At 33.2% G+C, this 27,815-nt stretch overlaps 4 protein-coding genes across 4 annotated transcripts; 2 read left to right on the top strand and 2 right to left on the bottom strand.

Moving 5' to 3' along the window:
- Nucleotides 1–645: 645 nt before the first annotated feature.
- On the bottom strand, nt 646–2,208 carry CtsB (Cathepsin B). Its single transcript, XM_065506710.1, has 2 exons — nt 1,749–2,208; nt 646–1,367 (listed from the first exon to the last, which is right to left on the bottom strand). Exons 1-2 carry the CDS (start codon nt 2,142–2,144, stop codon nt 729–731), a joined length of 1,035 nt encoding a protein of 344 aa, XP_065362782.1. The 5' UTR covers nt 2,145–2,208; the 3' UTR covers nt 646–728.
- Nucleotides 2,209–9,284: 7,076 nt separating this feature from the next.
- uncNacbeta (uncharacterized nascent polypeptide-associated complex beta subunit) lies at nt 9,285–13,952 on the top strand. The gene is made up of 2 exons (XM_065507306.1): nt 9,285–9,820; nt 9,957–13,952. The coding sequence occupies exon 2, from the start codon at nt 9,957–9,959 to the stop codon at nt 13,644–13,646; it is 3,690 nt and encodes a 1,229-aa protein (XP_065363378.1). The 5' UTR covers nt 9,285–9,820; the 3' UTR covers nt 13,647–13,952.
- A 3,287-nt stretch (nt 13,953–17,239) lies between these two features.
- On the bottom strand, nt 17,240–18,091 carry Tspo (Translocator protein). Its single transcript, XM_065507552.1, has 2 exons — nt 17,653–18,091; nt 17,240–17,590 (listed from the first exon to the last, which is right to left on the bottom strand). Exons 1-2 carry the CDS (start codon nt 17,968–17,970, stop codon nt 17,390–17,392), a joined length of 519 nt encoding a protein of 172 aa, XP_065363624.1. The 5' UTR covers nt 17,971–18,091; the 3' UTR covers nt 17,240–17,389.
- A 1,239-nt stretch (nt 18,092–19,330) lies between these two features.
- Nucleotides 19,331–25,568, top strand: rempA (intraflagellar transport protein rempA). The gene is made up of 8 exons (XM_065509957.1): nt 19,331–19,477; nt 19,537–20,132; nt 20,192–20,352; nt 21,680–23,100; nt 23,156–23,761; nt 23,819–23,941; nt 24,004–25,117; nt 25,185–25,568. Exons 1-8 carry the CDS (start codon nt 19,331–19,333, stop codon nt 25,472–25,474), a joined length of 4,458 nt encoding a protein of 1,485 aa, XP_065366029.1. The 3' UTR covers nt 25,475–25,568.
- The last annotated feature ends 2,247 nt before the right edge of the window (nt 25,569–27,815 follow it).

The raw sequence follows: 27,815 nt of genomic DNA, 5'->3' as shown, positions 1-27,815 counted from the left end.
TGTTAGTTTTAAAATATCATATATATGGTGTTCTGATGTTGTAACTTTAAAAAAAGGTTAAATATCAGCCCAATTATGAAAAAAAATGCAACGGGAGTTTTTTCCCTTTTCTTATTTTGAACATTGAATTTGTATATGAAACATGGGAAAAGGGATAAAAACTCGAGATTTTTTTTATGTACTCCAAAACAGATTTGCTATATGAGAACCCCTGCAGCATATTTACTCACTTTTGTATCATTGTATTATTAAGTATTAAATCTTAATGATAGTCGCCAGTTGCCATTTGTAATAGCATTATGGAAACTGACAAAGAATAAATATTATTGAAAAATTTAATGAAATTTGTTTTGGGATAGGCTAGTTTCCATACCCATTTCACTGGCTGCTTACGTCAGATCTTCACCGATTCTATATACTCTATGATCACTCATGGCATACAAAAATGTCTTAAATTAAACTGGAAAGTTCAAGACTAAATAAAGATAAAGAACATTTTAATTGAAATACATAAATTTGGAATTTCCATAATGATTGATTCAATTAAATTTCAGAACTTCAGTTATAAACCCCTACATTTTAAATTACACTTTATCAACACTTAGGTATAAAACATAGAAATTACTTTCCGTTCAAACATCCATATTTATTTGACTATATAACTTTATTGAATTAGGTTTTACATATTTTATAATTGAAATTAAAACTTTGTATTAAAATAGTTAAGTTTATACTTTAGGTAATCCAGCTGAAATTGCACTTTCAATGCCGCAATGATCCTCACCGCGTAAAATCTTAAAGAAGCCATTGTTACCCCAGTCAGTATTCCAGGAATTGGCAATCAACCAGTAGGGGGTATTATTCTCAACACCCCAACCTAATATACGAATAGCATGACCACCCAATTCACGACCGTGAACATGTTGGTAGACACCATCCTTGTACAGTATTAAATCTTCATAAACAGTAAAGGCTCCCTCAACAGGACCGTTTGTCATAATTTCCTCTTGAATGTCACGAACATTGCGACCAACCGAATAAGATTTCGAACCGAAATGTTTATCTTTGTTATAATCAATCTTATACGATTTCTGACATTGATGTTGGCAGCGTGGAGTCTTGCCGTGTTCGCCATCACAGGCTGGACGAGTGCCATTGACATGATGTTCACATGGAGCGATTTCATAGGGACGACAACCTTGATTGCTGTCATAAGGACCACCACTTACAATACCCTTACGTGTCCAATAGGCCCAGGCGGCACCAGGGAAACCACCATTACAACCGAAACCACAAGTGTGGCAGCAAGAAACCAAGTCATCGGCAGAAAAATGGAAATGTATCGAAGCATTGGAATGTATGCAAACCTAAACAATGAAACATGAGATAAGGAACATTTGTTTAATGAATCTAGATTAATATACAGTAAAACAAAACATTTATAAACAAGAGAGAAATTGATAAGTACAGATTTGACAAAATCAACAATTTGCGTTGTTGTTTTTATTAATAATCAGCACAAATACACCCTCCAATTGAGTTTATTGTTCTTTGAACAAACCGCAACAAGTATTTGAATGTGTAATCAGTTGCATATAATATGGAATGCATTTGTTCCCAAAGATTATATTTTACAAATATATATAATGTAATCAATTTACCACAAATGTATTTGTAGTTTCTCAGTTTCCATTCTTGTCAAAACAAAAACTTTCCAATTCTTTCAACACTCTGACGCTCCAACTTACCCGATCAGACATAGCCTCCACAGCACCGAAAGCCCAGCAGGAGCCACATGAACCTTGATCCCTGACTTCTGAAATAGTAGGACAATTTGGCCAAGCCTTCCTGGCATCAAATTCTGCTGGTATATCAACATCAGCCAATCCAATTACTTCTCGCAACACCAACCTCTTATCAGGCAATGCAAACTTATGAGCATCAGGATGTACACCCATTAAGCGATGAATGTGGCTCCTTGGCACGGATTTAGCGAAATTTCTTCCAACTGTCCATGTTTTAGCCTTACTACGCACAATCTCTATAAACTCATCAGACAATAGGTCATGTTCGGCATCAAGATTTGCAATCACCTGACCTACGGTTAGGAATACCACACAAATTACAAGGAAATGCTTACGCATTTTGTTTTCTAATTTTTTAAAATTATTTTAACAAAGAACTTTAACGCTGAACAACTATTTGATGATTAATTCAAGTCAAGCCAACAATAGCAAATAACAATAGAACGTTGTCGTTTTGGTTGAAAAAAAGAATTAAATCGAATTACGATTGCAATTACCAACAAAAACAACAAGAGAATAACAATGGCCGAAAGTTGTTGCGTTAACAGTTGCAAAAAAAAGTAGTAGTAGTAGCAGAAACAATCCGGTTCATCTGGCACACAATCAAACTCTTTACACACGCATACACCGTGTATTTCTCATGGGTTTGAACATGGTGTAATTAATCAAACAGCTGATTATTTTTTTGCTCGAGTTTGTTTACAACTTCAATCTTGTCAAAATTTTTTTGCTGTAGTTTGTATACATTATGTCACTTGTTTTTGACACTATAAAAGTTATTTGTTTTTGTATTGTTGTATTTGTTGCCGTAACGCATACACCTTATAATCATTACGCCATGGGTTTGAAGAACCTCCACTTCTCAGTTGGTAAAAAGTTAAGTCTTTGTGAGAAATGCATTACTGGCAGTGTTGCCAGAACTCTTACAGAATAAATGCTTCAAAATATCTAAAATTGCTTATAAATCATAAACTAAAGGCTTTAGAGGGAAAATAATGAAAATCTTCTTCTTCTTCTTCTTTGACACATGAAATAATGTGTCATAAAAAGTGACCCGAGACACTAAGTCTATGTTGCATAATAATGAAAATCTGTGATCACTCATATTTCCCACCAAAAATTGATTTATACCTATAAAGAAAATTTCAAAATATCTAAAATTGCTTATAAATCATAAACTAAAGGGTTTAGAGCGAAAATAATGAAAATCTGTGATCACTCGTATTTCCCACCAAAAATCGATTTTTATAAAGAAAATTTCGAAATATCTAAAATTGCTTATAAATCATAAACAAAAGGGTTTAGAGGGAAAATATTGAAAATCTGTGATATTTCCCACCTAAAACCAATTTTTATAAAGAAAATTTAAAAATATCTAAAATTGCTTATAAATCATAAACTAAAGGGTTTAGAGCGAAAGTAATGAGAATCTGTGATCACTCATATTTCCCATAAAAAATCGATTTTTATATATAAAATCTCGAAATATTTAAATTGCTTATAAATCATAAACTAAAGGGTTTAGAGCGAAAATAATGAAAATCTGTGATCACTCGTATTTCCCACCAAAAATCAATTTTTATAAAGAAAATTTCGATATATCTAAAATTGCTTATAAATCATAAACAAAAGGGTTTAGAGGGAAAATATTGAAAATCTGTGATCACTCATATTTCCCACCAAAAATCAATTTTTATAAAGAAAATTTCAAAACATCTAAAATTGCTTATAAATCATAAACTAAAGGGTTTAGAGCGAAAATATTGAAAATCTGTGATCACTCATATTTCCCACCAAAAACCGATTTTTATGAAGAAAATTTCGAAATATCTAAAATTGCTTATAAATCATAAACTAAAGGGTTTAGAGCGAAAATAATGAAAATCTGTGATCACTCGTATTTCCCACCAAAAATCAATTTTTATAAAGAAAATTTCGATATATCTAAAATTGCTTATAAATCATAAACAAAAGGGTTTAGAGGGAAAATATTGAAAATCTGTGATCACTCATATTTCCCACCTAAAACCAATTTTTATAAAGAAAATTTAAAAATATCTAAAATTGCTTATAAATCATAAACTAAAGGGTTTAGAGCGAAAGTAATGAGAATCTGTGATCACTCATATTTCCCATCAAAAATCGATTTTTATATAGAAAATTTCGAAATATCTAAAATTGCTTATAAATCATAAACTAAAGGGTTTAGAGCGAAAATAATGAAAATCTGTGATCACTCGTATTTCCCACCAAAAATCAATTTTTATAAAGAAAATTTCGATATATCTAAAATTGCTTATAAATCATAAACAAAAGGGTTTAGAGGGAAAATATTGAAAATCTGTGATCACTCATATTTCCCACCTAAAACCAATTTTTATAAAGAAAAATTAAAAATATCTAAAATTGCTTATAAATCATAAACTAAAGGGTTTAGAGCGAAAGTAATGAGAATCTGTGATCACTCATATTTCCCACCAAAAATCGATTTTTATAAAGAAAATTTCTTATAAATCAAATTGCTTATAAATCATAAACTAAAGGGTTTAGAGCGAAAGTAATGAGAATCTGTGATCACTCATATTTCCCACCAAAAATCGATTTTTATAAAGAAAATTTCGAAATATCTAAAATTTCTTATAAATCATAAACTAAAGGGTTTAGAGCGAAAGTAATGAGAATCTGTGATCACTCATATTTCCCATCAAAAATCGATTTTTATAAAGAAAATTTCGAAATATCTAAAATTGCTTATAAATCATAAACTAAAGGGTTTAGAGCGAAAGTAATGAAAATCTGTGATCACTCATATTTCCCACAAAAAATCGATTTTTATAAAGAAAATTTCGAAATATCTAAAATTGCTTATAAATCATTAACTAAAGGGTTTAGAGCGAAAGTAATGAGAATCTGTGAAAATATTGAAAATCTGTGATCACTCATATTTCCCATCAAAAATATATTTTTCTAAAGAAAATTTCGAAATATCTAAAATTGCTTAAAAATCATAAACTAAAGGGTTTTTAGCGAAAGTAATGAGAATCTGTGATCACTCATATTTCCCATCAAAAATCGATTTTTATAAAGAAAATTTCAAAATATCTAAAATTGCTTATAAATCATAAACTAAAGGCTTTAGAGCGAAAATATTGAAAATCTGTGATCACTCATATTTCCCACCAAAAATCGATTTTTATAAAGAAAGTTTCGAAATATCTAAAATCGATTATTATAAAGAAAATTTTGAAATATCTAAAATTGCTTATAAATCATAAACTAAAGGGTTTAGAGCGAAAATAATGAAAATCTGTGATCACTCATATTTCCCACCAAAAATCGATTTTTATAAAGAAAATTTCAAAATATCTAAAATTGCTTATAAATCATAAACTAAAGGGTTTAGAGCGAAAGTAATGAGAATCTGTGATCACTCATATTTCCCACCAAAAATCAATTTTTATAAAGAAAATTTCGAAATATCTAAAATTGCTTATAAATCATAAACTAAAGGGTTTAGAGCGAAAATAATGAAAATCTGTGATCACTCATAAAATTGCTTATAAATCATTAACTAAAGGGTTTAGAGGGCAAGTAATGAAAATCTGTGATCACTCATATTTCCCACCAAAAATCGATTTTTCTAAAGAAAATTTCAAAATATTTAAAATTGCTTATAAATCATAAACTAAAGGCTTTAGAGCGAAAATATTGAAAATCTGTGATCACTCATATTTCCCATCAAAAATATATTTTTCTAAAGAAAATTTCAAAATATCTAAAATTGCTTATAAATCATAAACTAAAGGGTTTAGAGCGAAAGTAATGAGAATCATGAGATCACTCATATTTCCCACCAAAAATCGATTTTTAGAAAGAAAATTTCAAAACATCTAAAATTGCTTATAAATCATAAACTAAAGGGTTTAGAGCGAAAGTAATGAGAATCTGTGATCACTCATATTTCTCATCAAAAATCGATTTTTATAAAGAAAATTTTGAAATATCTAAAATTGCTTATAAATCATAAACTAAAGGGTTTAGAGCGAAAGTAATGAGAATCTGTGATCACTCATATTTCTCATCAAAAATCGATTTTTATAAAGAAAATTTTGAAATATCTAAAATTGCTTATAAATCATAAACTAAAGGGTTTAGAGCAAAAATATTGAAAATCTGTGATCACTCATATTTCCCACCAAAAATCGATTTTTATAAAGAAAATTTCGAAATATCTAAAATTGCTTATAAATCATAAACTAAAGGCTTTAGAGGGAAAGTAATGAGAATCTGTGATCACTCATATTTCCCACCAAAAATTGATTTTTATAAATAAAATATCAATATTTCTAAAATTGCCTATAAATCATAAATTAAAATAATGAAAATCGGTGATCACTCATATTTCCCACCAAAAATCGATTTTTATAAAGAAAATTTCGAAATATCTAAAATTGTTTATAAATCATAAACTAAAGTGTTTAGAGAGAAAATAATGAAAATCTGTGATCACTCATATTTTTTATTCCAAAAACCGTTTTTTAAAGAAAATATCAATATATCTAAAATTTTTTATAAATCATAAACTAAAGGCTTTAGAGGGAAAATAATGAAAATCTGTGATCACTCATATTTCCCACGGATAACCGATTTTTATAAAGGAAATCAAATATCTAAATTTGCTCAAAATCATAAACTAAAGGCTCATATTTCCCACCAAAAATCGATTTTTATAAAGAAAATTTCGAAATATCTAAAATTGCTTATAAATCATAAACTAAAGGCTTTAGAGCGAAAATATTGAAAATCTGTGATCACTCATATTTCCCACCAAAAATCAATTTTTATAAAGAAAATTCAAAATATCTAAAATTGCTTATAAATCATAAACTAAAGGCTTTAGAGCGAAAATATTGAAAATCTGTGATCACTCATATTTCCCACCAAAAATCAATTTTTATAAAGAAAATTTCAAAATATCTAAAATTGCTTATAAATCATAAACTAAAGGGTTTAGAGCGAAAGTAATGAGAATCATGAGATCACTCATATTTCCCACCAAAAATCGATTTTTAGAAAGAAAATTTCAAAACATCTAAAATTGCTTATAAATCATAAACTAAAGGGTTTAGAGCGAAAGTAATGAGAATCTGTGATCACTCATATTTCTCATCAAAAATCGATTTTTATAAAGAAAATTTTGAAATATCTAAAATTGCTTATAAATCATAAACTAAAGGGTTTAGAGCGAAAGTAATGAGAATCTGTGATCACTCATATTTCTCATCAAAAATCGATTTTTATAAAGAAAATTTTGAAATATCTAAAATTGCTTATAAATCATAAACTAAAGGGTTTAGAGCAAAAATATTGAAAATCTGTGATCACTCATATTTCCCACCAAAAATCGATTTTTATAAAGAAAATTTCGAAATATCTAAAATTGCTTATAAATCATAAACTAAAGGCTTTAGAGGGAAAGTAATGAGAATCTGTGATCACTCATATTTCCCACCAAAAATTGATTTTTATAAATAAAATATCAATATTTCTAAAATTGCCTATAAATCATAAATTAAAATAATGAAAATCGGTGATCACTCATATTTCCCACCAAAAATCGATTTTTATAAAGAAAATTTCGAAATATCTAAAATTGTTTATAAATCATAAACTAAAGTGTTTAGAGAGAAAATAATGAAAATCTGTGATCACTCATATTTTTTATTCCAAAAACCGTTTTTTAAAGAAAATATCAATATATCTAAAATTTTTTATAAATCATAAACTAAAGGCTTTAGAGGGAAAATAATGAAAATCTGTGATCACTCATATTTCCCACGGATAACCGATTTTTATAAAGGAAATCAAATATCTAAATTTGCTCAAAATCATAAACTAAAGGCTCATATTTCCCACCAAAAATCGATTTTTATAAAGAAAATTTCGAAATATCTAAAATTGCTTATAAATCATAAACTAAAGGCTTTAGAGCGAAAATATTGAAAATCTGTGATCACTCATATTTCCCACCAAAAATCAATTTTTATAAAGAAAATTCAAAATATCTAAAATTGCTTATAAATCATAAACTAAAGGCTTTAGAGCGAAAATATTGAAAATCTGTGATCACTCATATTTCCCACCAAAAATCAATTTTTATAAAGAAAATTTCAAAATATCTAAAATTGCTTATAAATCATAAACTAAGGGCTTTAGAGGGAAAATAATGAAAATCTGTAATCACTCATATTTCCCACCAAAAATCGATTTTTATAAAGAAAATTTCGAAATATCTAAAATTGCTTATAAATCATAAACTAAAGGGTTTAGAGCGAAAATATTGAAAATCTGTGATCACTCATATTTCCCACCAAAAATCAATTTTTATAGAGAAAATTTCAAAATATCTAAAATTGCTTATAAATCATAAACTAAAGGCTTTAGAGCGAAAATATTGAAAATCTGTGATCACTCATATTTCCCACCAAAAATCAATTTTTATAAAGAAAATTTCAAAATATCTAAAATTGCTTATAAATCATAAACTAAGGGCTTTAGAGGGAAAATAATGAAAATCTGTAATCACTCATATTTCCCACCAAAAATCGATTTATATAAAGAAAATTTCGAAATATGTATCTAAAATTGCTTATTCTTAAATAAAGGGTTAATTTCGGTAACTAACTATAATAAATACATTTTGGGTAATTCTGGCACTACTTTCTCTTGGTATTTAACACCCATACACATTTGTTTAAAATGTGCAATGAGAAATATTTTGTTAGCAAAGACATATTGCAGATCTGTATGATGTGACAATTGCAAAAAATTCTTGAACATATATTTAAAAAAAAAAATTCTCTTTAGCAACAGAGATTAATTCAGCTCGAAATTTACATGCATAGATTATGTGCTACAAGCAGGAACGTATCATGTCATATTTAGCCTTAAAATTAATTGATTAAGATGACTTAAAGATCTAGGTGTTATTAAGAAATAATACTGATTGCATTGATTTTAAAATTTATCTAAAAATACTAAGCTATTTATATAAAAGATAAAGAATAATAGTTCAAAGTAGAGACATATTTGTCCATCATGGCATATAGCGAACATATTTGTATATTTAATCTAGACTTACAATACTTTAATATTCAAAAGTTCAAGTTGTTCAAAAATAACTTATTTATAATTTCAGCCTATTAAGTTATAGACAATTTTTTTTAATTGTTTCTTAGCGGGCCCTATATATTTCCAATACACCTCTGTTAAGGAATATCTTCTAGATATGTATATATACATACATATAAGTATGGTACATACAGAAGTATTTTTATTTGGTCAATTGTAGTATGTATGTATTTTTGAAACAGCATTTGGTCTATCTCCTACTGTACCAAACATTCAGTAGATATTTTGCGATCAATCTCAGTGGTAAACGCGCGTTGCACTTACAGAGACCAAAGTGGTGACACTTTTAATTATTATTTATTTTTGTTGGTCTTTTTTTAGTCTTTTGCGCAAAAAAAAAAGGAAAAAACAGCAAAGAGATACAAAATAAAATCGTATACGTACCGTTGTCTTGTCTACATAGTTTATTTATATTCCCAAAATGAAAAAAACAAACTAAAACAGAATTGCATGTGTGAGACATTAAATTTTCCTTTTTATTTTTGTATTTAATATTCGTGTATAAAGTTCTGTGCATACAAGTTTGAAAAACCAAAAAAAAAAGAAAAAAGGCAATTGTAGTGCAATTTCGAAAAATAAAAGTAGAAGGAACTTTGCAGATATTTTTATTTATATTTACATACGTACGTACGTACATACATACATAGATAGACACACACAAACATACACAAATAGTGCAATTTCTCAGATGCAAACATATTGTGTGTTTGCTACAAGTATCGTCGAGAAACAAATTGTTGTGCCGCATTTTAATGTAGAGGAGTTTTTAGACTTTTTCGATAATTAAACATTCAGTCGAACAGACGACAGATACAGAACAAGAGGTGAGTGAAAAATAGCAAGAACATTTTCTTTATATAACGGCCACATTTTAAAAATTCTCATTATTTAATAAACTGGCTGTTGATCTGATTTTCTTATTAATTTATACTGAAAACATATCATAATCTATTATTGCAGATGAATGCCGAAAAGTTAAGACGTTTACAGGCCCAGGTCCGTATAGGGGGCAAAGGTACACCACGTCGCAAGAAGAAGGTAATGCATCAATCTGCTGCCACAGATGATAAAAAATTACAAAGTTCTTTGAAGAAATTGTCCGTTAGCACGATACCCGGCATCGAGGAGGTTAATATTATCAAAGATGACCTAACAGTTATACACTTTAATAATCCCAAAGCTCAAGCATCTTTGTCGGCCAATACATTTGCCGTTACCGGTCATGGAGAGACCAAGAAAATAGTGGAAATGTTGCCAGAAATCTTGCCTCAATTGGGTCAAGACACCGTCATGCAATTGCGTATGTTTGCCAATACCATGTCTGGAAATCAGAAACAGGGTAATGCTGCTGCCGCCACTACTCTTGATAATGTTGCCGAAGAAGATGATGATGTTCCCTTGTTGGTCAACGATTTCGAAGAGGTCGCCAAAATGGAGGAAACTAAAAGTCCTAAAGCTAAAGCTGATGCTAAAATATCTGAAGAGTTGGCTAAAAATAATAATGAAAATGGCATTTTAAAAGAAGAGAACAATGCAAAAAAAATTGATAGTTCGAAAGATGCTGCTGAAAAGTTGGATAAGAAATCGAAAAAACAACAGAATAAACAGCAGCAACAGTCGGCCAATGGGGCAGCTAAAATTAAATCAGATGTGGGCAAAAGTGAAAATAAGCAACAAAAGCAAGCGAAACAAGAAAAGACAAACAAACAGGAAAAAACTAAATCAATTGCTGAGAAAAACGACGATAAACAAACTGCAGCTAAAAACGAAGTGAAACCGGCTGAACCGGTTAAAGACGATGTAATGAAAGAAACGGCAATAATAAAAGAAGAACTTCCCGTACAAAAGCAAGAAGTTAAAGTTCAAGAAAAAGCTGTTGAAAAACCGCAACAGACTCCAGAGTCGAAGGAAATTAAAGCTCAACCGAAAGCAGAAGATACAACAAAAAATCAAAAGTCTAGTAAAGAGCCAGTAAAGAAGACTGAAGAGAAACCACAACAAAAGCCCACAGACAAATCTTCGAAACAAATTGAAAAGCCTACGGAAAAACCTAACGAAAAGAAGAAGGAAGAAAACGCCAAGGATCGCAAGCCTCAAGAAGCTCCAAAGAAAGATGAAGCTGCTAAGACCAAAGATATGAAAAAGGAACAAACTAAAGAACAAAAACCGCACCAGACTTCCAAAAAAGAGGAGATGTCCAAAACCAAAGAAGTGAAAGAATCTAAAGAAACAACAAAAGCACCGGATAAACAAAAAGACTCTGATCAAGCGAAACAACAAGCTAAAGCCAAAGAACAAAAAGTGGAAACCAAACCAACAGAGAAGAATGGTGCACAAATAGCTGAAGCCCAGTTAAAACCAGAGCAGAAACCCATAGCCGAAGTCAAAGTGGAGAAACCGATCAATGAAGCTGTCAAGGCAGAAAATAAAGATCTTTCAACTACCAATGATTTAAACAAAGTTCCTGAGAACAAAACTGATAAGAAAGAGGAAGCAAAACAAACAAATATTGTGGCTGAAGTACCTACCACACCTACTACACCAATTCCAATGGAAAAATGCACTGAGTCAATAGCACCAGTCATAATAGACAAACAAGATAATAAATCACCTGAACCAGCTGCCCTGAAACAAGAAGAATCCAAACAGTCTCAAGTATCAAGTTCAACAGCTCCTAAAGAAGCTGAACAACCTATTGCCACAGTTAAGCCCAACGAAGAACCTAAAGAGCCTGTAATAAAACAGAAACAAGCTGAAGAAAAACCTAAAGAAGAAGAAACTACTGCCCAGTTGTCAGCACAACCTGTGACGCCTTTAGAGAAATCTCAGGGAAAAATGGAAATTAAAACTTCTGGTACTGATAAGACTAAAGAGCAAATAGTTGCACCAACTAGCCAACCAAGTAAGCAACCATCACCGAAACCAGCTGGTGGTAAAAATACATCAACGACTGCACCTTCTACAATCAATAAAAAAGAAGAGTCTAAAGGTAAACCCACAACACAGACCGGAGTCCAAGCAAAGCCTGCAAAACCTACTACTCCAAAACCAACTCTACAAACAAAGCCAGTAACACAAGCTAGGACTCCCGACAAAGCCGTTACTCCAACGAAACCAGGAACTCCAACCAAGGCCGCAAGTCCTCAACCTAAAACTCCATCTATACCAACTAAAAAATCATCTTCGCCAACGGCAACACCTCCAACCTCACCTATTGAAGGAAATGTCGCAATATCCATGCTAGCAACTGAAGGTAAAACTTCCACCGATGCTCAAAAGAAACCTGCCACGGCACCAAAACCTGCGCAAACTAAGAACAACCAGCAAAAACCAGCGAATGCTAATCAAACAGCAGACAATAAAAAATCTCCAGCAGCTAAACCAAAACAGCCATCACCTGCGAAAACTGCTTCTGGTGCACCAGCTCAGCAAGAACAAAAGAAACAAGTAAGCTCACCTAAGGCTGAAACCAATAAACAACCTTCGCCCCACAATACGTTGAATACTCCTCAGCAACAGCCTGCTAAACAACCATCGCCATCTAAGCAATTAGCTCCAGCTAAACAAATATCTCCAGTCAAACAACCTTCGCCGGCAAAGCAAGCAGCTCCACCAACTACTCAAACTGCTCAAGAGCAGCAATCGAAAGCATCGACTCCTCAATCAGCAACCCAACAAACGAAAGGCAGTACACCACAACCAGATGCTCAAAAGCCAATAGCAACTACACCACAACCAGATGCCCAACAACTGAAAGCCACCACTCAGCAGACCACAGCTCAAACCCGGAAAGCCAATACTCCACAACCAGTTGTTCAGCAGCAGCAAACTAAGGGCTCAACTCCACAACCAGATGGTAAACAACAAAAAGCTACAACTCCACAGCCGACATCTCAAGGCCAGAAACCAGTTATTCAGCAGCAGAAACCTAAAGCCACAACACCACAACCGGATATTGAACAACAAAAAACTACAACTCCCCAGCCGACAACTGAACCCCAGAAAGCCAGTACTCCACAACCGCAGCAACCTCCCAAAACTACCACTCCACAACCAGCTGTTCAACAACAAAAATCAACTACTCCACAACCAACAACTCAACCACAGAAAGACAGTACTCCACAACCAACCGTACAACAGCAGCAACCACAACCCAAAGCTACCACTCCACAACCAGATGGTCAACAACCGAAAGCAACTACTCCACAACCGACAACTCAACCACAGAAAGCCACTACTCCACAACCAACTGTTCAACAGCAGCAACCCAAAGCTACCACTGCACAACAAGCTGGTCAACAACCTAAAGCAACTACTCCACAACCAACAGTTCAACAGCAGCAACTCGATTCTCAACTCAAAGCAGCTTCTCCACAACCAGCTGGTCAAGAACCCAAAGCCACTACTTCTCAACCAATAACTCAACCGCAGAAAGCCAATATTCCACAACAACCAGGTCAACAATCGATGGAACCAAAGTCAACTAATCAACCACCTACTCCGACAGCAATTCAACAGCCCATTCCTCAACAGCCAATTGCTCCACAACAGAAAGCCACTACTCCCCAGCCACCAGCACAAAAAGCGCCAACTGATCAGCCACAACAACCAAATATTCAACAGTCAACTACACCTCAAAATAATCCTTAATTATCACATTTTTTGCATTTTATTTTAAAATACTTTAAAGTCACCTTGTCCTGTAAAGCATTTCTCACTAACAACTTATTTCATTTAAATCGTTATTTTAAAGTTTTTCATACTTTTTTAAATAAATCCTCATCTAACTAACCCCTGACCTAGTTTTGACAGAAAAAAAATTTTAAAAAACCCCTCAACCATCCGACCAACAAATTTTATAAAAATATTCATTTTCAGTTTTTAATTTGGATGTATGAAATTATGGAAGTAAAAACTAATTATTCAAAAATAAATAATGGTTAATGGTTGAAACAATTTAATGAGTTTTTTTCTAATTCATAGATCATTTAGGTGAACATAGTTAGAGATTGATAGATATCATTTACCACCAGTTTTGGGTACTAGTGTAGTAAGATCAGAGCCTAAAATTAATTAATTAATTGAATTTGATTCTTGATTAATTCAGATTTAAATATATTTTCCCTATTCATCCCACAAAACCGTTCCCTAAGAAGCAGTATGGAATGCAATTTATTGACAGAAATTTAATGAAATATTTGTTTCTATCATCTATTAATTCTTAATTAAATTATTTTTTTTTTTACATTTTGTGTTCAAACACCTAATTTGGATAATTTTCATGTTATCCGAACAAAGTTTTGAACATATTTTGAACCAAAACTTTTTAGGGGATCAACCTATTGTGTTAATTTTATGGACATATAAGTTAGCTATTAGCAATAACTTTTAGTTTAAACCCTATTGTGATTTAATTGATTTTAAACATCGGACGGACATTTTTTAAAATATTTTTTGGTTGAACCGATTTTTCCCATTTCAATACCAAACTTATCAAAAAACATCATTGGAACATTTTCATCCCCCAATGATGATTCGTGACTCCTCGAGACAGACGGACGGACATAACTAGATTATCTTTGAATTTTATATGGACCCAGAGTATATACACTTTTGTGGGTCTATGACTAAAATTTCGATGTGTTTCAAACGGAATCACAAAATCTGTTTGGTGGTAAAATTTTGAAAATGTGTTCGTCCAAAATCAGAACATGTTTTCAGTGACTGCGCTCTTAATGATTCTTAACAAATCCTTCATAGATACATTGGAATAATAAATCGGTAAATCGATAGAAAGTTTTAGACTTGTATTGATTGTATGGTAAAGTATACGATTGATCGTCATTGGCTCCATTTTGGTATGTTGGTTTTAAAGGCATGAAATCAAATATTTTAATTATAAAAGTAATGTTAAAGATATCAACTCTATAAGTCATAAATAAAAACTCATGTAATGACCATAGTTTAGATAAGTTGAAAAAGTAAACAAATAAATTAACAAACAAACCTTTATTTATAATTCTATGGAAATTATGGGCATATCATTTTATATAATACAAATAACGGAAACTTTCAAACTTCTACATGAAAGATTACTAATGTGCTGTTTTTCTATAGCGAACGAGTGCTTTGAGTGGAAGTTTTACATGTATTTTGTTTTTGTTACAATAACAGAACATGTTAAATTTCCACTCAAAGTACTCGTTCACTATAGAAAACAAGCACATAACACAAAAACAATATACATACACAAATTCATGAGGGATGTTTTGTAAAAATTCAACATTTGTGGAACTTCTGGACAAAATAGTTTAAGAAAACTTCAATACAAAATAGCTTAAGAAATTTCTAAAAGGAGGTTATCAATAAAATCAAATTGGAAATTTTATCTCGACCGTTAGCTAATATGGCTGGTGTTCTTGGTTGCTATCACTCAGCGAAAAAACTCTTATATATAATTTGCAAAAGAACGTTTTAACTGGTCGAGACTGAAATGGAATATTGTTCTCTTTTCGGATGAATCCAATTTAAGAGCCAGTTATGGGAGAACATTTGTAAGACGGCCGAAGGGAAAGAGGCTGGGACCTAAGTACACAAATAAGACAGTTGTTGTTGTAACAGCTTAAACTATACAACTTTCTTATCAGTTTGTTCTGCATCGCGGTAAAGACCAAGGCATCCAGTTGTGCCAGAACTACTCTTGTTTTCCGGGCAGGTTTTCCTCAGAGTCTGCTATTGGCGGTGGGCGACCTCCTAGTAGGACATTTATGCAATGGCATCTCTATGAATGTCGTTCATATCTGCCGTATACGAATTGCGATCCAATGGATCTTGCACATACCTTTGTATGTTCTCCTCGTATGCACGAAGATCCTTCCTGAATGCCCCGAGGGAGGTACCAGTTATGTGATATTGATTATTGGATGACTCCATCGATGACGTCCCAGGGCGCACTATTCCGTTGTGTTCCTTTACTGGAAGAACATTTATGTCCTTGCGTAGATGGTGTTCCGAGGTGATTTGCATGCAGACTGTGACAGTTATTAAGGCAGTTTTGAATATTTCTTCACTGGGTAGCACTCAGCGAAAGTGTCCACACATATCTGCTGCCGGCTATCGCTTTGAGAACCTTGTTTCTACTTCGCAATTTGTGCATGAGCTGAGAAGTTGAATAGCCTAGACTACGCTGGAGATAGCTGCCATTATGCTGCAGTCGTCCGCATACGATATCACTTCCAATCCTTGTGGATGTGCTGGGATTTTAGAGATGTAGTAGTTTAGTAGGAGTGGAGTTCCGACCTGAGGAACTCCTTGTTTAACACTACGGCCGATATCGCAAAGACTAGCCTCAATAGTCTTTGCGATATCGGCCTGTACTATTGAACCTCACTTGCGCCCTTCCCTGGTTTGAGGATTGGAATGACTCTACCCTGGAATCAGACTCCTCACTGACAGTTTAAAAATTGTTATCAGGTACTTATCTCCCCGCTCGCCTAGGAGTTTTAACATCAGCATGGATATTCAGTCTTGGCCAATCGCCTTGGATGGTTTGGCTGAATTGATGACCTCTGCAAATTCAGTTGACGTAAAAAGCTGTGCTGTATCCGAGACAGGAAGGTTGTGTGTGCGAACAACGTCTAGACAACTGTGAGGTTTCGCAGAACTCTCGCTCTGCTTGGTGTACATTGGAGGGTATTGTAAGATCAGTGATGTCGGTCCAGACAAACGATTATTGGTAAGTGGTATGATCCTAGCGAAACAGCTGCTTGTAAGGTTGCGCCTGGAGAGTTAAAGCAATAATAAGTGTGGAGGCATCGTTATTCAGTGTACAGAAGATGGATTCGTCGATTTGACCCGTAACGACGCACCTCTCTGTTCTTCGCCTAGGTTAGAGCACTAGAGCTGATGATGCACGTTAAAGTCCCCTAGGTCACAAAATACGGACACAAATTAACGCTCAAATGAAGCTTTATCAGATGCGAATTGATTGAATATTTAATTGGTACATCGTCGCTTTGAATTTTGTTAATTATGTACTTAGTTTTTGTTTTAATATAAGTAAATGTATATATTAATGAAAAACTAAAAAATACAAATTTCATAAGATTTTTTTTTGGATTTTTACCTATTAGTTAAACATTTGAATATGTTTACATTGTATTATCAACCACTGTTTGTTAAAGAAAATCAAAATTTTGGCAAAATACATCGAATATTATTCCATTAATCTAAACTCAATTAAATACAAATTACCAAAACATTTTATTTATTCTAAGAGGCACTTAAATGCAAAACAATAATAATAAATAAATATTATTAAACATGACACAACAAAAACAAAGATAGTAGTTTGTATACTCATTTCCACACTTATTTTCAAAATCTACTCGTATCTATGATTGTTTTGATGATTCAATAGTTTTCGTCTCTCCATTGTCGGTATTCAATTTGTAGACAGAGTAGTTTAAGAGGGTGGCAAAACCCAACCAAGCAATGTATGGAATAAACAAACAACCGGCAACTTTATTAACATTATAGAATAAAACCCCGCAGGCCGATGCAGTTGCAGTTAAAGCAATGATGTCAATTAAACCCTACAAAGAGAAAAATTAGTACGAATTTACACAAAATAGTTAAGAAATTACATCATACATACCCCTTTGAGATTGTGTTGTCCAAAGAAAATTGGACTCCAGGCCCAATTCAAAGCCAGCTGTGAACCATAAGCTATTAAGGGCAATTTAGCATCGCCACTAAAACCGCCACCATCTTTCCATACCAAATACGAGGCATAACCCATGCCCGAATACAGTGCTGTCCACATTGGAGCAAAAATCCAATTTGGTGGTCGGAATGAAGGATGTTTTAATGTTTCGTACCAGGGTTTAATATTTTTCTTGGTAACAAACCCTCCGGAAATGCCTCCCAAATTGGGGAGCACTATAGCTCCAGCAATTTTCAATATATCACTCATGTTTTATCTTTTAGTAATTTTTTTTTATAATTTATCGACAATAACAAACAACACAAGTATATACGTATGTAAATGTTAATAGATGTGTTTATTCTTTGAAATACGAAATCTGACTGAAAACAAGTTGGAAACATTTGGAATGCGCTCTCTAGGAATTTAGTTGAGTTTATGCGAAATTAGAAAAGTAAGTAGAGGTGTGTGTTTGTATTATATACTCGCGTTGTATCTCTTTATATATGTACATATTTACTTTGTATAAATGCGAGTACTTTAACATACATATCGTTTATTGTTTATTTATTTATTTATTTGCTAGACTTTTTAGGGGTATTCATTTCATGTTGCTACTTATTTTCTGCTTATTGAAGCATGCAAACGAATTTACTTACATTCCCACGACTGCCGGTTGTACGCACCTAAATGACCCGAGTTCACTCGGCCAAGGGCTTTCAACTCAGCAATCGCTGCTGCTACAACAACAACAACCTACAAACCGATGACAGAAAAGTATGCTGAGCACTTTTTATACCCTTCACCATTAGTGATGACATTTGTTTTTACCAAAAAATAAAATATGGATCGTTATAGATTGCGGAGTAGATATAGCCATGTGAAATTAACTTTCCGAAGCCCCCAAATAACTTACATACTTGATTCAAACATCACTATAACCGCTATAGACCCGGTTCGGTTGCTATATAAAATCGAGACAATTGGCAAATGGCTGAGATGTAAAAAAAAGCCAGAATAATTTTTGAACTATTTTTGATGTATATCTGGATTACTAAGTCATACTAGGGGTGTCAAAAGTGAGTAAATAACACTGATTTATATTATTTTTTTTAAATAATGAAAAACATTAGAGTCCTTTCTAAACCTTTTCCAGAACCGAACCAAATATACGGCCAAATCTGCAACAACCCGAAACTAAAAAAAAATCAAATAATTTACTGGTGTTACTGACTTTTGAGGCTGTGTGTAGGTAAAACTGTGACCAACCATACGTGTACATCATCTAATCATCTAAATCAGACGACTACCATCTCAGACAATAGGTTAAGAATTGAATTGTCTAATTCTTAAGTAATAAAGAGTAATTTAAATATATATTTTCATATCAGCCTAATACTATGCAGCACACTGCTCTTGTTATTAATGTTTCCAGCCCTAAAATATATGCTACAACACATACACTTAAAATAATGGCAACTAAATAAATATAAGCAGCTGTTTAGCAATATTGAGTCATGTCAATAAGGGTGGCAATATGGTTGCCATATCAACGGTTATTTTTCAAAGTGTTGAAACAAAACAGAAACTTTATTACAAGTGGTAAAGTTTTCTGTGAATAAAAACAAAAATGACATTGTTATTCGACACAAAAGTGGAATTTTTAGATTCGGATGCTGTAGGCACTATAGGATCATGGCATTCTCATGAACCTATATTTGCTGTGGCCTCATATAATCAGGAGAGAGGAGGATCTGTAACAGTCTTTGCGGATAATGTAAGTTTTTCTTAAATACTGTTATATAAACAGTAATACTAATAAAGAGTATTATAAAGGGAGAGCCTCAACGTGATGTTAGCTATCCTGTTCATTCCACATCACAATGTACGGCCATGGCTTGGCATCCGGAGAGGGTACTTTTAGTTACCGGTTGGGAAAATGGTGATATACATGTATGGTTTGCCGGCCATCGTGAGTTCGCCAGCGTAAGTGGTCCCCACAAGGCAGCCATAACAATGGTGGAGTTTAGTGAAAAGGGTGGACGCATGGTGACGACAGACACGATGGGTCTCTTAACAGGTTGGCGTTGTGATGGACAGTATCAGTTTTTAACCATGTTCTCTCATGATTTACGTGATGTTCTAACACTGATTACATTTCGACGAACTATATGCAGTGAATTGCGCGAAGAAATGGTGAATTTAGCTAAAGCTGCGGTAGCTGGAGATGAAAATGCATTGGACACTTTAACCAATTGGCGGCCCCGTACAGCTGTTCGTACAGCCACCCATACGGATATAAAGGATAATTATTGTTTTTATGTGTCCACACATGATGGTCGTTTGTATTACATAAATCAAGGTGGCACATGTGCAGAGGTATTGAACAATAACTCGATTCCCATTACCCAGATGTTGTGGCATCCCAAGAAGTAAGAGTTTTAAAACAAATTCAGTTAAATTTTAATTCACAGTTTAATATTTTTAAAAGAGATGCTGTCATTTGTTTAATGGACGATATGTCGGTTATTATGTATTTAGTGGAATCTACAGGAATATTAACAGAACTGGATCGTGTCAAGCTAAGCTCTCCGGTAACTGGTAAAAAAGGAGCTATAACCTGGACGTCTTCAACGTTGGCCATAATTACTGGTAAGTTGAATTAATCATTTGTTTACTTAATTAAATGATGCAATAACTTACCAACTTTTCAAGAGTTAAAATAGCAACAAATTATATACCATAATTACAATATATATGGTGAAATAACTGCTGTGGCTGATAATTTAGGAAACACTTATATTTTTAAAACAAAAACTGTTTTATTCTTTGTTTAGCAATAGATAAGGCAGCAGTTTCACTTTTAATGCTTTTACTCCTTATCTTTTGGTAATAGAAAGGGGCTAACTAAATTATTCACGCCTTTAAGTCTATCAATATAACTTTTATTTTTAACACAAATAAAGTTGGAGACAAACAGAGATTTTCTATGATAAGCTATTCTAACTTTATACAATGTATAACATTTTAAATCCTGTTTATTTCTGTGATTTATGTTTCAGTTTAGCTAAGGGAAAATATAAACTTTTTTTTGAAAACCAAAAATTTAAGAGGTTTTTTTCAGTTGGAAAAACTAGTCCAAGACCAGAGGTCATCAATAATCTAAAATTGTATCCTTTTCCGTATACAATTTGCTAAAGAATATTTATACTGGTAGAGGCAGAAATGGAATACTCTGCCTCTTTCTTAAGTAAAAGGGACGATTAATATAAGACTATGTTTATAAAAGTTGGACAATTAGCTATACAAATATACTAGAGTTCTTCACGGGAATTCCCGGAACGAGAAATCCAGGGAATTCTGCAATATTTTCAGTCCCGAAATCCGGGAATTATTTTCCTTAGTTTTATTTGATGTTTTTGGAATTTGACTTTCTATAAACGATGCTTAAAGTCCCAAAACAAATAGAGAAGATTCATACAAAACATTTAACCCAAATAGACCAATAACATGTTCATTATTCAAATTATTCCAAAAACTCGTGAATGTTCAGGGCTGTCACGGAATTCTATTCCGATCGAAAGTGGAATTATTTTAGTATTTAGCTTTTTCACAAAGAGTAAAACTAAAATTTTTGGAATAAAACCACCTTCGGTTAAATTTAATTTTGTTTAATATTATTGGATTTTCTTCAAGTTTTAATTAACATCATTACTTAATTTTTGATTTAATAAGCAAAACATTGTCAATTCAAAAGTGTTCAAAATTAATTCCGATTTCCCGGGAAATGAAAAAATGCGGGAATAGAAAATCTCTAAAATATACACAAAATTACAAATAAATTTTTTAAAATATATCCCAAATTTTAATTATTCTGAGAAATCCAGCCACCATGGTCCCATTCTGGATTTTATATATTTATGTTTTTAAACGTTCATTATCACAATGTACAGTTATGTTTTTAATCTTTACATTTCAGGTGATCTTTCCGTACGCATTTGGGACATAGAAAAGAGCGACAACTATTTGCTAAAAATGGATTTACCAAGCACCAAACCCTCCGTAGAACATCAGACTACAGCATCCCAATTTTTCAGTCACGATAGCAACGAAAACAGTTCTCTGGCAAATCACTTAAACGGTACTGGCGGTACTATTCTTAGACCCATGAAAAGTACCCATAATTCCAATGAGTACTTCACTTGTATCACTTATATAGCTGACAATCAAGCTATATGTGCTGGTACTAATTTGGGTAATCTTTATACTTGGAAACGTACTTCTGGTTATATTTCGACTACACCTGAAAATATGTGGAAACTTACTAATGTTTCTGCCGTTAGAGGTGCTATTAAACAATGTTTGTGGGGTTTCAATGAGTTAGCGAAACCTTGTATTTTGGTGAATTGTGTTTCTAATGTGTATGTCTTAAAGGAACAACCATTGCTTTCTCAACACACCCGTGAAATATGGGCCGTACAACAGAGTGCTCGCAATATTTTCTTAGAGCATGCTGATCACAGAAATTGTGTTGTGCAAGCGGAATTCAGTGTTACGGTTCTGGCTTTGAATAATTCAAATTTGGCATTGAGTAATGGTCGTAGTATATCCACATATAATATAGATAAAGTCGATCGTATACCAGAATTTGGCAATAGCCTTGAATCTACTTCAAGTGACTCATTGAAAAATGATAAAATTACAAATCTCAGTGTAAAATTATTGCAGACATTTAATGCCGAATGCTTGGCTCTTTGCATTAATCATCAGAATATATTTTGCCTAACGGCTACTGATGTCAGTGTGTATTCCATAGGCGGGGTCGTGCTACACAAGATCCAAGCTAGTACTACGGAAGGAAAAATTATTGGCATGGATCTTACATCGTGTTATTTTTCAATATTTACTATGAATGGTTATATTAAAACCTTTGACATATCTAGACATGATCCCAAAATTTTATTCCCACCCAAATCGGCTTACGACCTCTTTGAAGACTTCGGTGAAGTAATGCAGGTTAAATGTAATGCCAGTGGCACTCACTTGGCTTTAGTTATTGCCAATCGCAGTTTTATTCCCAAGCCAGTACTATATTGTTGGGATTTCGAGAAAAATGTCTTAATGGAGCAAGATTTGATTGATAAGGAAAAGGAAAAAAGTTCCTGTATACCAGTTTCTTTATGGTGGGACATAGATGAGCCACGCCTACTGGCCCTGGAAATTAAAACAATGCAACAGAAGGTAAATTCAGATAAAGCTAAAACTCCGGAGAATTCTAGTCACTGTGTGGAAACTAGTGTTTGGGTGATGTTTTATTCGGAAAAAAACAAGTTAAATGTATTGGAAAACATAGATTTAGATGTAGGAGAACAATTGCTTAATATATGCATACCTAATGTGGTAAGATATTGATAATTTGTCTTAGTTTACCACCATTTACACCAATTCTTTTAAGGTAACCATTGACATTAATTTGATACGCGAGAGACCTTTAAGAGATTTTATTGATCTTAAAGATTGTGATCCTTCTACCCGTAAAATGGTTTTAAACTTTAGCATGCATGTGTCAGAAGGTAATATGGACTTGGCTTATCGTAGCATTAGATCAATTCAATCAAAAGCTGTTTGGTCGAATTTGGCCAAAATGTGTATTGAAACCAAGCGTTTGGACGTAGCCAAGGTGTGCTTAGGTCATTTGGAAAAGGCTAGCTCTGTGCGAGCAGTCAGACAAGCCCTAGAAGACGATGATTTGGAACAAGAAGCCAAAACGGCTGTATTAGCTGCGGAATTGGGCATGACTGAAAAGGCTCAAGAATTATTTCGTAAATCTGAAAGATATGATTTATTAAATAAACATTTGAGATCGTTGGGTAAAGTGGATGAAGCCATTAAGTTGGCTGAAACGCATGATCGTATAAATTTGAAGAACACATACTTTCAAAAGGCCACAGAATTAAGGGAGAATGGTGATATTGCAGGTGCTTTACAATTCTATGAGAAAACACAAAATCCGGTGCAAAATATCACAAAAATGTTGTTGGAAAATCCAGCTTCAATGAAGGTTAATTAGGATATAAATCAACATGCAAATTCTCTAGATATTCGTTTCCAATTTCAGCGTTACATGCAAAATACGACTGATCCAAAAATGCTTAAATGGTGGGGTCAATATGTGGAAAGTTCAGGAGATATGGATGCTGCTTTGATCATATATCAAAAAGCAGAAGACTGGTATTCTCAGGTAAACTTTTTAATACTAAAAATATAAACATGTTCACAATTTATTATTAATATTATCCACAGGTCAAGATACTCTGTTACTTGGGAAAAATATCCAAAGCTGATGCTATTGCCCGTCAATCTGGAGATCGTGCTGCTTGTTATCATTTGGCTCGTCATTATGAAAATGTTGGCAAATTTCAAGATGCTATAATGTTCTATACCAGAGCTCAAACCTTTAGCAATGCTATACGCATATGTAAGGAAAATGACTTTCAAGATGAACTTTGGACAGTGGCCAGCTCCTCCCGAAGTCGTGAAAAGGCTGTAGCGGCAGCTTATTTCGAAGAATGTGGCTCTTACAAAAGAGCCGTCGAACTATATCATCGAGCTGGTATGCTACATAAGGCATTAGATATGGCTTTTGAATCGGAACAACCTGATATATTGGAAATAATTGCCTCTGAATTGACAGCAGAATCCGATCCCGAGTTAATACAACGTTGCGCTGAATTCTTTATGAGTGTGGAGCAACACCAGAAGGCGGCTTTTCTGTTAGCTAAGACAAAACAATTGAAGAAATCCATACAAATCTGTGTAGACAAGGGAGTACCAGTGACCGAAGATTTAGCTGAAATGTTAACGCCCACTAAAGGTGAAGTCGATGAAGAATCACGCGTTTATATTTTGACCCAATTGGGAGAGGTGTTGCAGCAACAGGGTGATTATCATACAGCTACAAAGAAATTTACTCAAGCTGGCGATAAAGTAAGGGGCATGAAAAGCTTGCTGAAGTCGGGCAATACCGAAAAGATAATCTTCTTTGCCAATATGTCGAGACAACATGAAGTTTATATAATGGCTGCTAACTATCTGCAGGCACTTAATTGGCAAGATGATAACAATATATTGAAACATATTGTTACATTCTACTCCAAAGGTCAGGCTTACGATTCATTGGCAAACTTTTATGCCATCTGTGCTCAAATAGAAATCGATGAATACCACAATTACGAGAAAGCTTTAAAGGCCATGCAAGAAGCTCATAAATGCTTGGAAAAATTGGGTGGTCATACCCAGCAGGCCATTAACAATCTACAGCGGACTATGGTTGAAGTCAAAAACATTTTGGATTTACAAAATGCCTTAGCAAATGGTGAAAATCAAGCGGTAATATCTGGATGCCGTAATATGCTGAGTATGTTTGAATTGATTTAATTAATTTCAGGTTAATAGTTTATTTTTGCTTATTTTTTAATACCTAGTCAAACCAGAAATGCCGCCTATACGTCAATCGGATATTATAGCTTTAATGGTACGAGCTCTGACCTATACCAAACAGTATAATGAAGCGGCCAAGGCATTGAAAGAATTGGTAATGCGTGAACCAAACTGGAGCTCTTCAGGTGTGCTGGAAAAGTCATTGGTGCAAAAAATCGCCAACGAATGTAATCTAGATTTTAATATGATATGGAAACCAATGCATGGCTCAGCAGCTATTAGTGGCGAAGACAGTGATGATGATCACGAAGACATACAGGAAGTTTTACGTTAATTTGAAATTTAATTATATTATAAGTGTAATTTTGTAAAACTTTAATGTTATTATGAAAGGTTACGAATATGATATTTGATCTTTGTGATAATAACTCTCTAACATTAGTTACGATAAAACATGCATATATTTTTTAAAAATATAATTGCTATAAAAAGTACTTAAAATACTTATAAGTACATATTCATATACAATGTTAAGTTTCTGATTAGTTTGTGAACGTTTTAAGCATGTTTAATTAGATGCCTAAACTTAAATGTGGGATTCTGTTTGGAATTTAATACTCGTATATGCAATAATTAGATAAATTTTGTTGACATCACTGTAATATTGAAACAGGTGTATGTCATCACATCATTAAAAAAGTTTGGCATAAGGTACAATATTGAAAACAATTATTTTAAATATCGGATTTGTTTCAATGGCATATTATGGAAAATAATGCACGAATTTTTTCAGTAGTTGTAGAATTCTAATCCTTCTAATTTCAATAATTACTGAAAAATAATGTATATAAATAAAACAAGAAAGGCAGTATAGTCGATCAAGCCCAACCATATAATACCCTACAATGAGTAGATGAGGAAAACTAGCCGTATATGGGAGCTATGACGAATTATGATCCGATCGTCATGAAGTTATTTGTGTTGAATTTCGCTACATCATTTTTAAGAGATTTATGCTCTTTAATGTGATTTTCGGAAGTGGACCTTATATGATAGTATGGGGACTAGGTGAAATAATTCACCGATTTCAACCCGTTTCAATATTCTTCGTCCTTGAGCAGAAAAAACGTATGTGCCAAAAACAAATATCTTCAAAATTGCGACCTGTACTTTGCGCACAATGTTTACATAGCCAGACGGACATTAGCTTACATGGGTTGCTCGAAACTTAGCGAGTTTACTCGAAAGACTTGTGGCCTATTGTGATACTCTTAGAAATGTTCACGACTGCTGTGAATTATACATTGATTAGATTAGTAAATGAACACATCTCTGAGAGATGCTAGATCATAAAAGTAAGCGAGGCAGTCCCATAAAAGGTTTTACGTTAACCAGTGTATGAACAATTAAATCATTTCGACAGAAATACGTTAGAGTTAAGACCACGCTTGACGCAAGGCTATCATGTTTTGAGATTTAATTCCCGGATTCTTCTCGCTGCATAGATATCTGTCTAAAAAATGGTGCAGGTGTCGGGCTGATCTGAGAAAATGTTTGAGCCCGTGCAGTTTCCGTCTTTGATATCGAAGCGTCCCGATGCGTTGTCGGTATTCTAATCACACAGGTCCTATCAAAATTCGGTGTAGGTACTATATAATCCGTTCCTGCTCTTAAACATGATTCCTGGCAGTCCGCTATCCGCCAATCGACGCCTAAGTCAGCTAGAGCATCGACTATTGAGGATATACATATTTCCATTATTATATCCAAGAAAGATCCCATCACATACTCCTTTCTATCATGTGTCTGGTAAAGACGACCATTAAATAGACTCAGAAAACGATTCTGAGTCGATCGGTAGACTTATATTCTTGGGCGTAAACATCAGCACAAACATAATATACCCTCCGCATTATTGTGATATAGGTTATAAATATTTAAAAAGAATTTAAATACAAAATTATAGGGTAACATAGATACGAGACGTAATTATCAAAAACCTAACTCTCGCAACAACAAAATACATGTTAGTAAAAGTAGTTTGCTGTTGTATCAGACGAATGATTTTTGTTTGACAACACGGAGTATCGTCTCTATGTATAATTCTCTATGTACAAAACTTAAACCCATCCAAATACAGCAGTCTAATTCGATTCTTCTATAATTTGTTCACATGTTATGAAGTTTTAGAAATGCTAAAAACTTTTTACACATCCCACCTATACTATGGCAGGTAACCACATCTTTTTATCTACTGAAATGAAAATCACAAGTCCAAGACTAAAAGAAAAACATGTTTAGAGCAATCCCAATAAGAAAGGAGAGAAACGAATGAACAAAATTTAAATTAAAAAAGAATGTCCGGTTGGTGAAGATTGTCAGACGGACAACTTTTACACATGAGTAGAGTTGTAGTATTAGAAAGATACTTATCGGCCAAAACTAACCAAAGAGAATAGCAAGATCAGAGACAAAGTTTAAATGAGAAAGTGAATGCTGAAGTGAGTGTGTGAGTTAAAGATAGAAATTGTTTAGTTAAAATTACAATACAAATCTTATTTAACAAATGATTAGACAAGAAAAATAAAGTATCTACATACAAAAGGTGGTCATTACAACAATTATTTCATGCGTTTTTTAATTTTTTTTTTTTGTTTTTTTTTATATAGATACGT

Source organism: Calliphora vicina, chromosome 4 (genome assembly GCF_958450345.1).
Source record: "Calliphora vicina chromosome 4, idCalVici1.1, whole genome shotgun sequence".
Taxonomy (NCBI): Eukaryota; Metazoa; Arthropoda; class Insecta; order Diptera; family Calliphoridae; genus Calliphora; species Calliphora vicina.
Note: the sequence above shows the minus strand (reverse complement) of the source record. Positions and strands in the feature narration are given on the sequence as shown.

Bases quoted from the DNA above. Each gene is read 5' to 3' on its own strand.
- CtsB (XM_065506710.1), bottom strand. From the start codon at position 2,144: ATGCGTAAGCATTTCCTTGTAATTTGTGTGGTATTCCTAACCGTAGGT. The intron at 1,368-1,748 runs GTAAGTTGGAGC...TTCATTGTTTAG, and splicing joins TGGAGGCTATGTCTGATCGG to GTTTGCATACATTCCAATGC.
- uncNacbeta (XM_065507306.1), top strand. From the start codon at position 9,957: ATGAATGCCGAAAAGTTAAGACGTTTACAGGCCCAGGTCCGTATAGGG.
- Tspo (XM_065507552.1), bottom strand. From the start codon at position 17,970: ATGAGTGATATATTGAAAATTGCTGGAGCTATAGTGCTCCCCAATTTG. The intron at 17,591-17,652 runs GTATGTATGATG...TTCTCTTTGTAG, and splicing joins GACAACACAATCTCAAAGGG to GGTTTAATTGACATCATTGC.
- rempA (XM_065509957.1), top strand. From the start codon at position 19,331: ATGACATTGTTATTCGACACAAAAGTGGAATTTTTAGATTCGGATGCT. The intron at 23,101-23,155 runs GTAAGATATTGA...AATTCTTTTAAG, and splicing joins ATATATGCATACCTAATGTG to GTAACCATTGACATTAATTT. The intron at 25,118-25,184 runs GTATGTTTGAAT...TTTAATACCTAG, and splicing joins TGGATGCCGTAATATGCTGA to TCAAACCAGAAATGCCGCCT.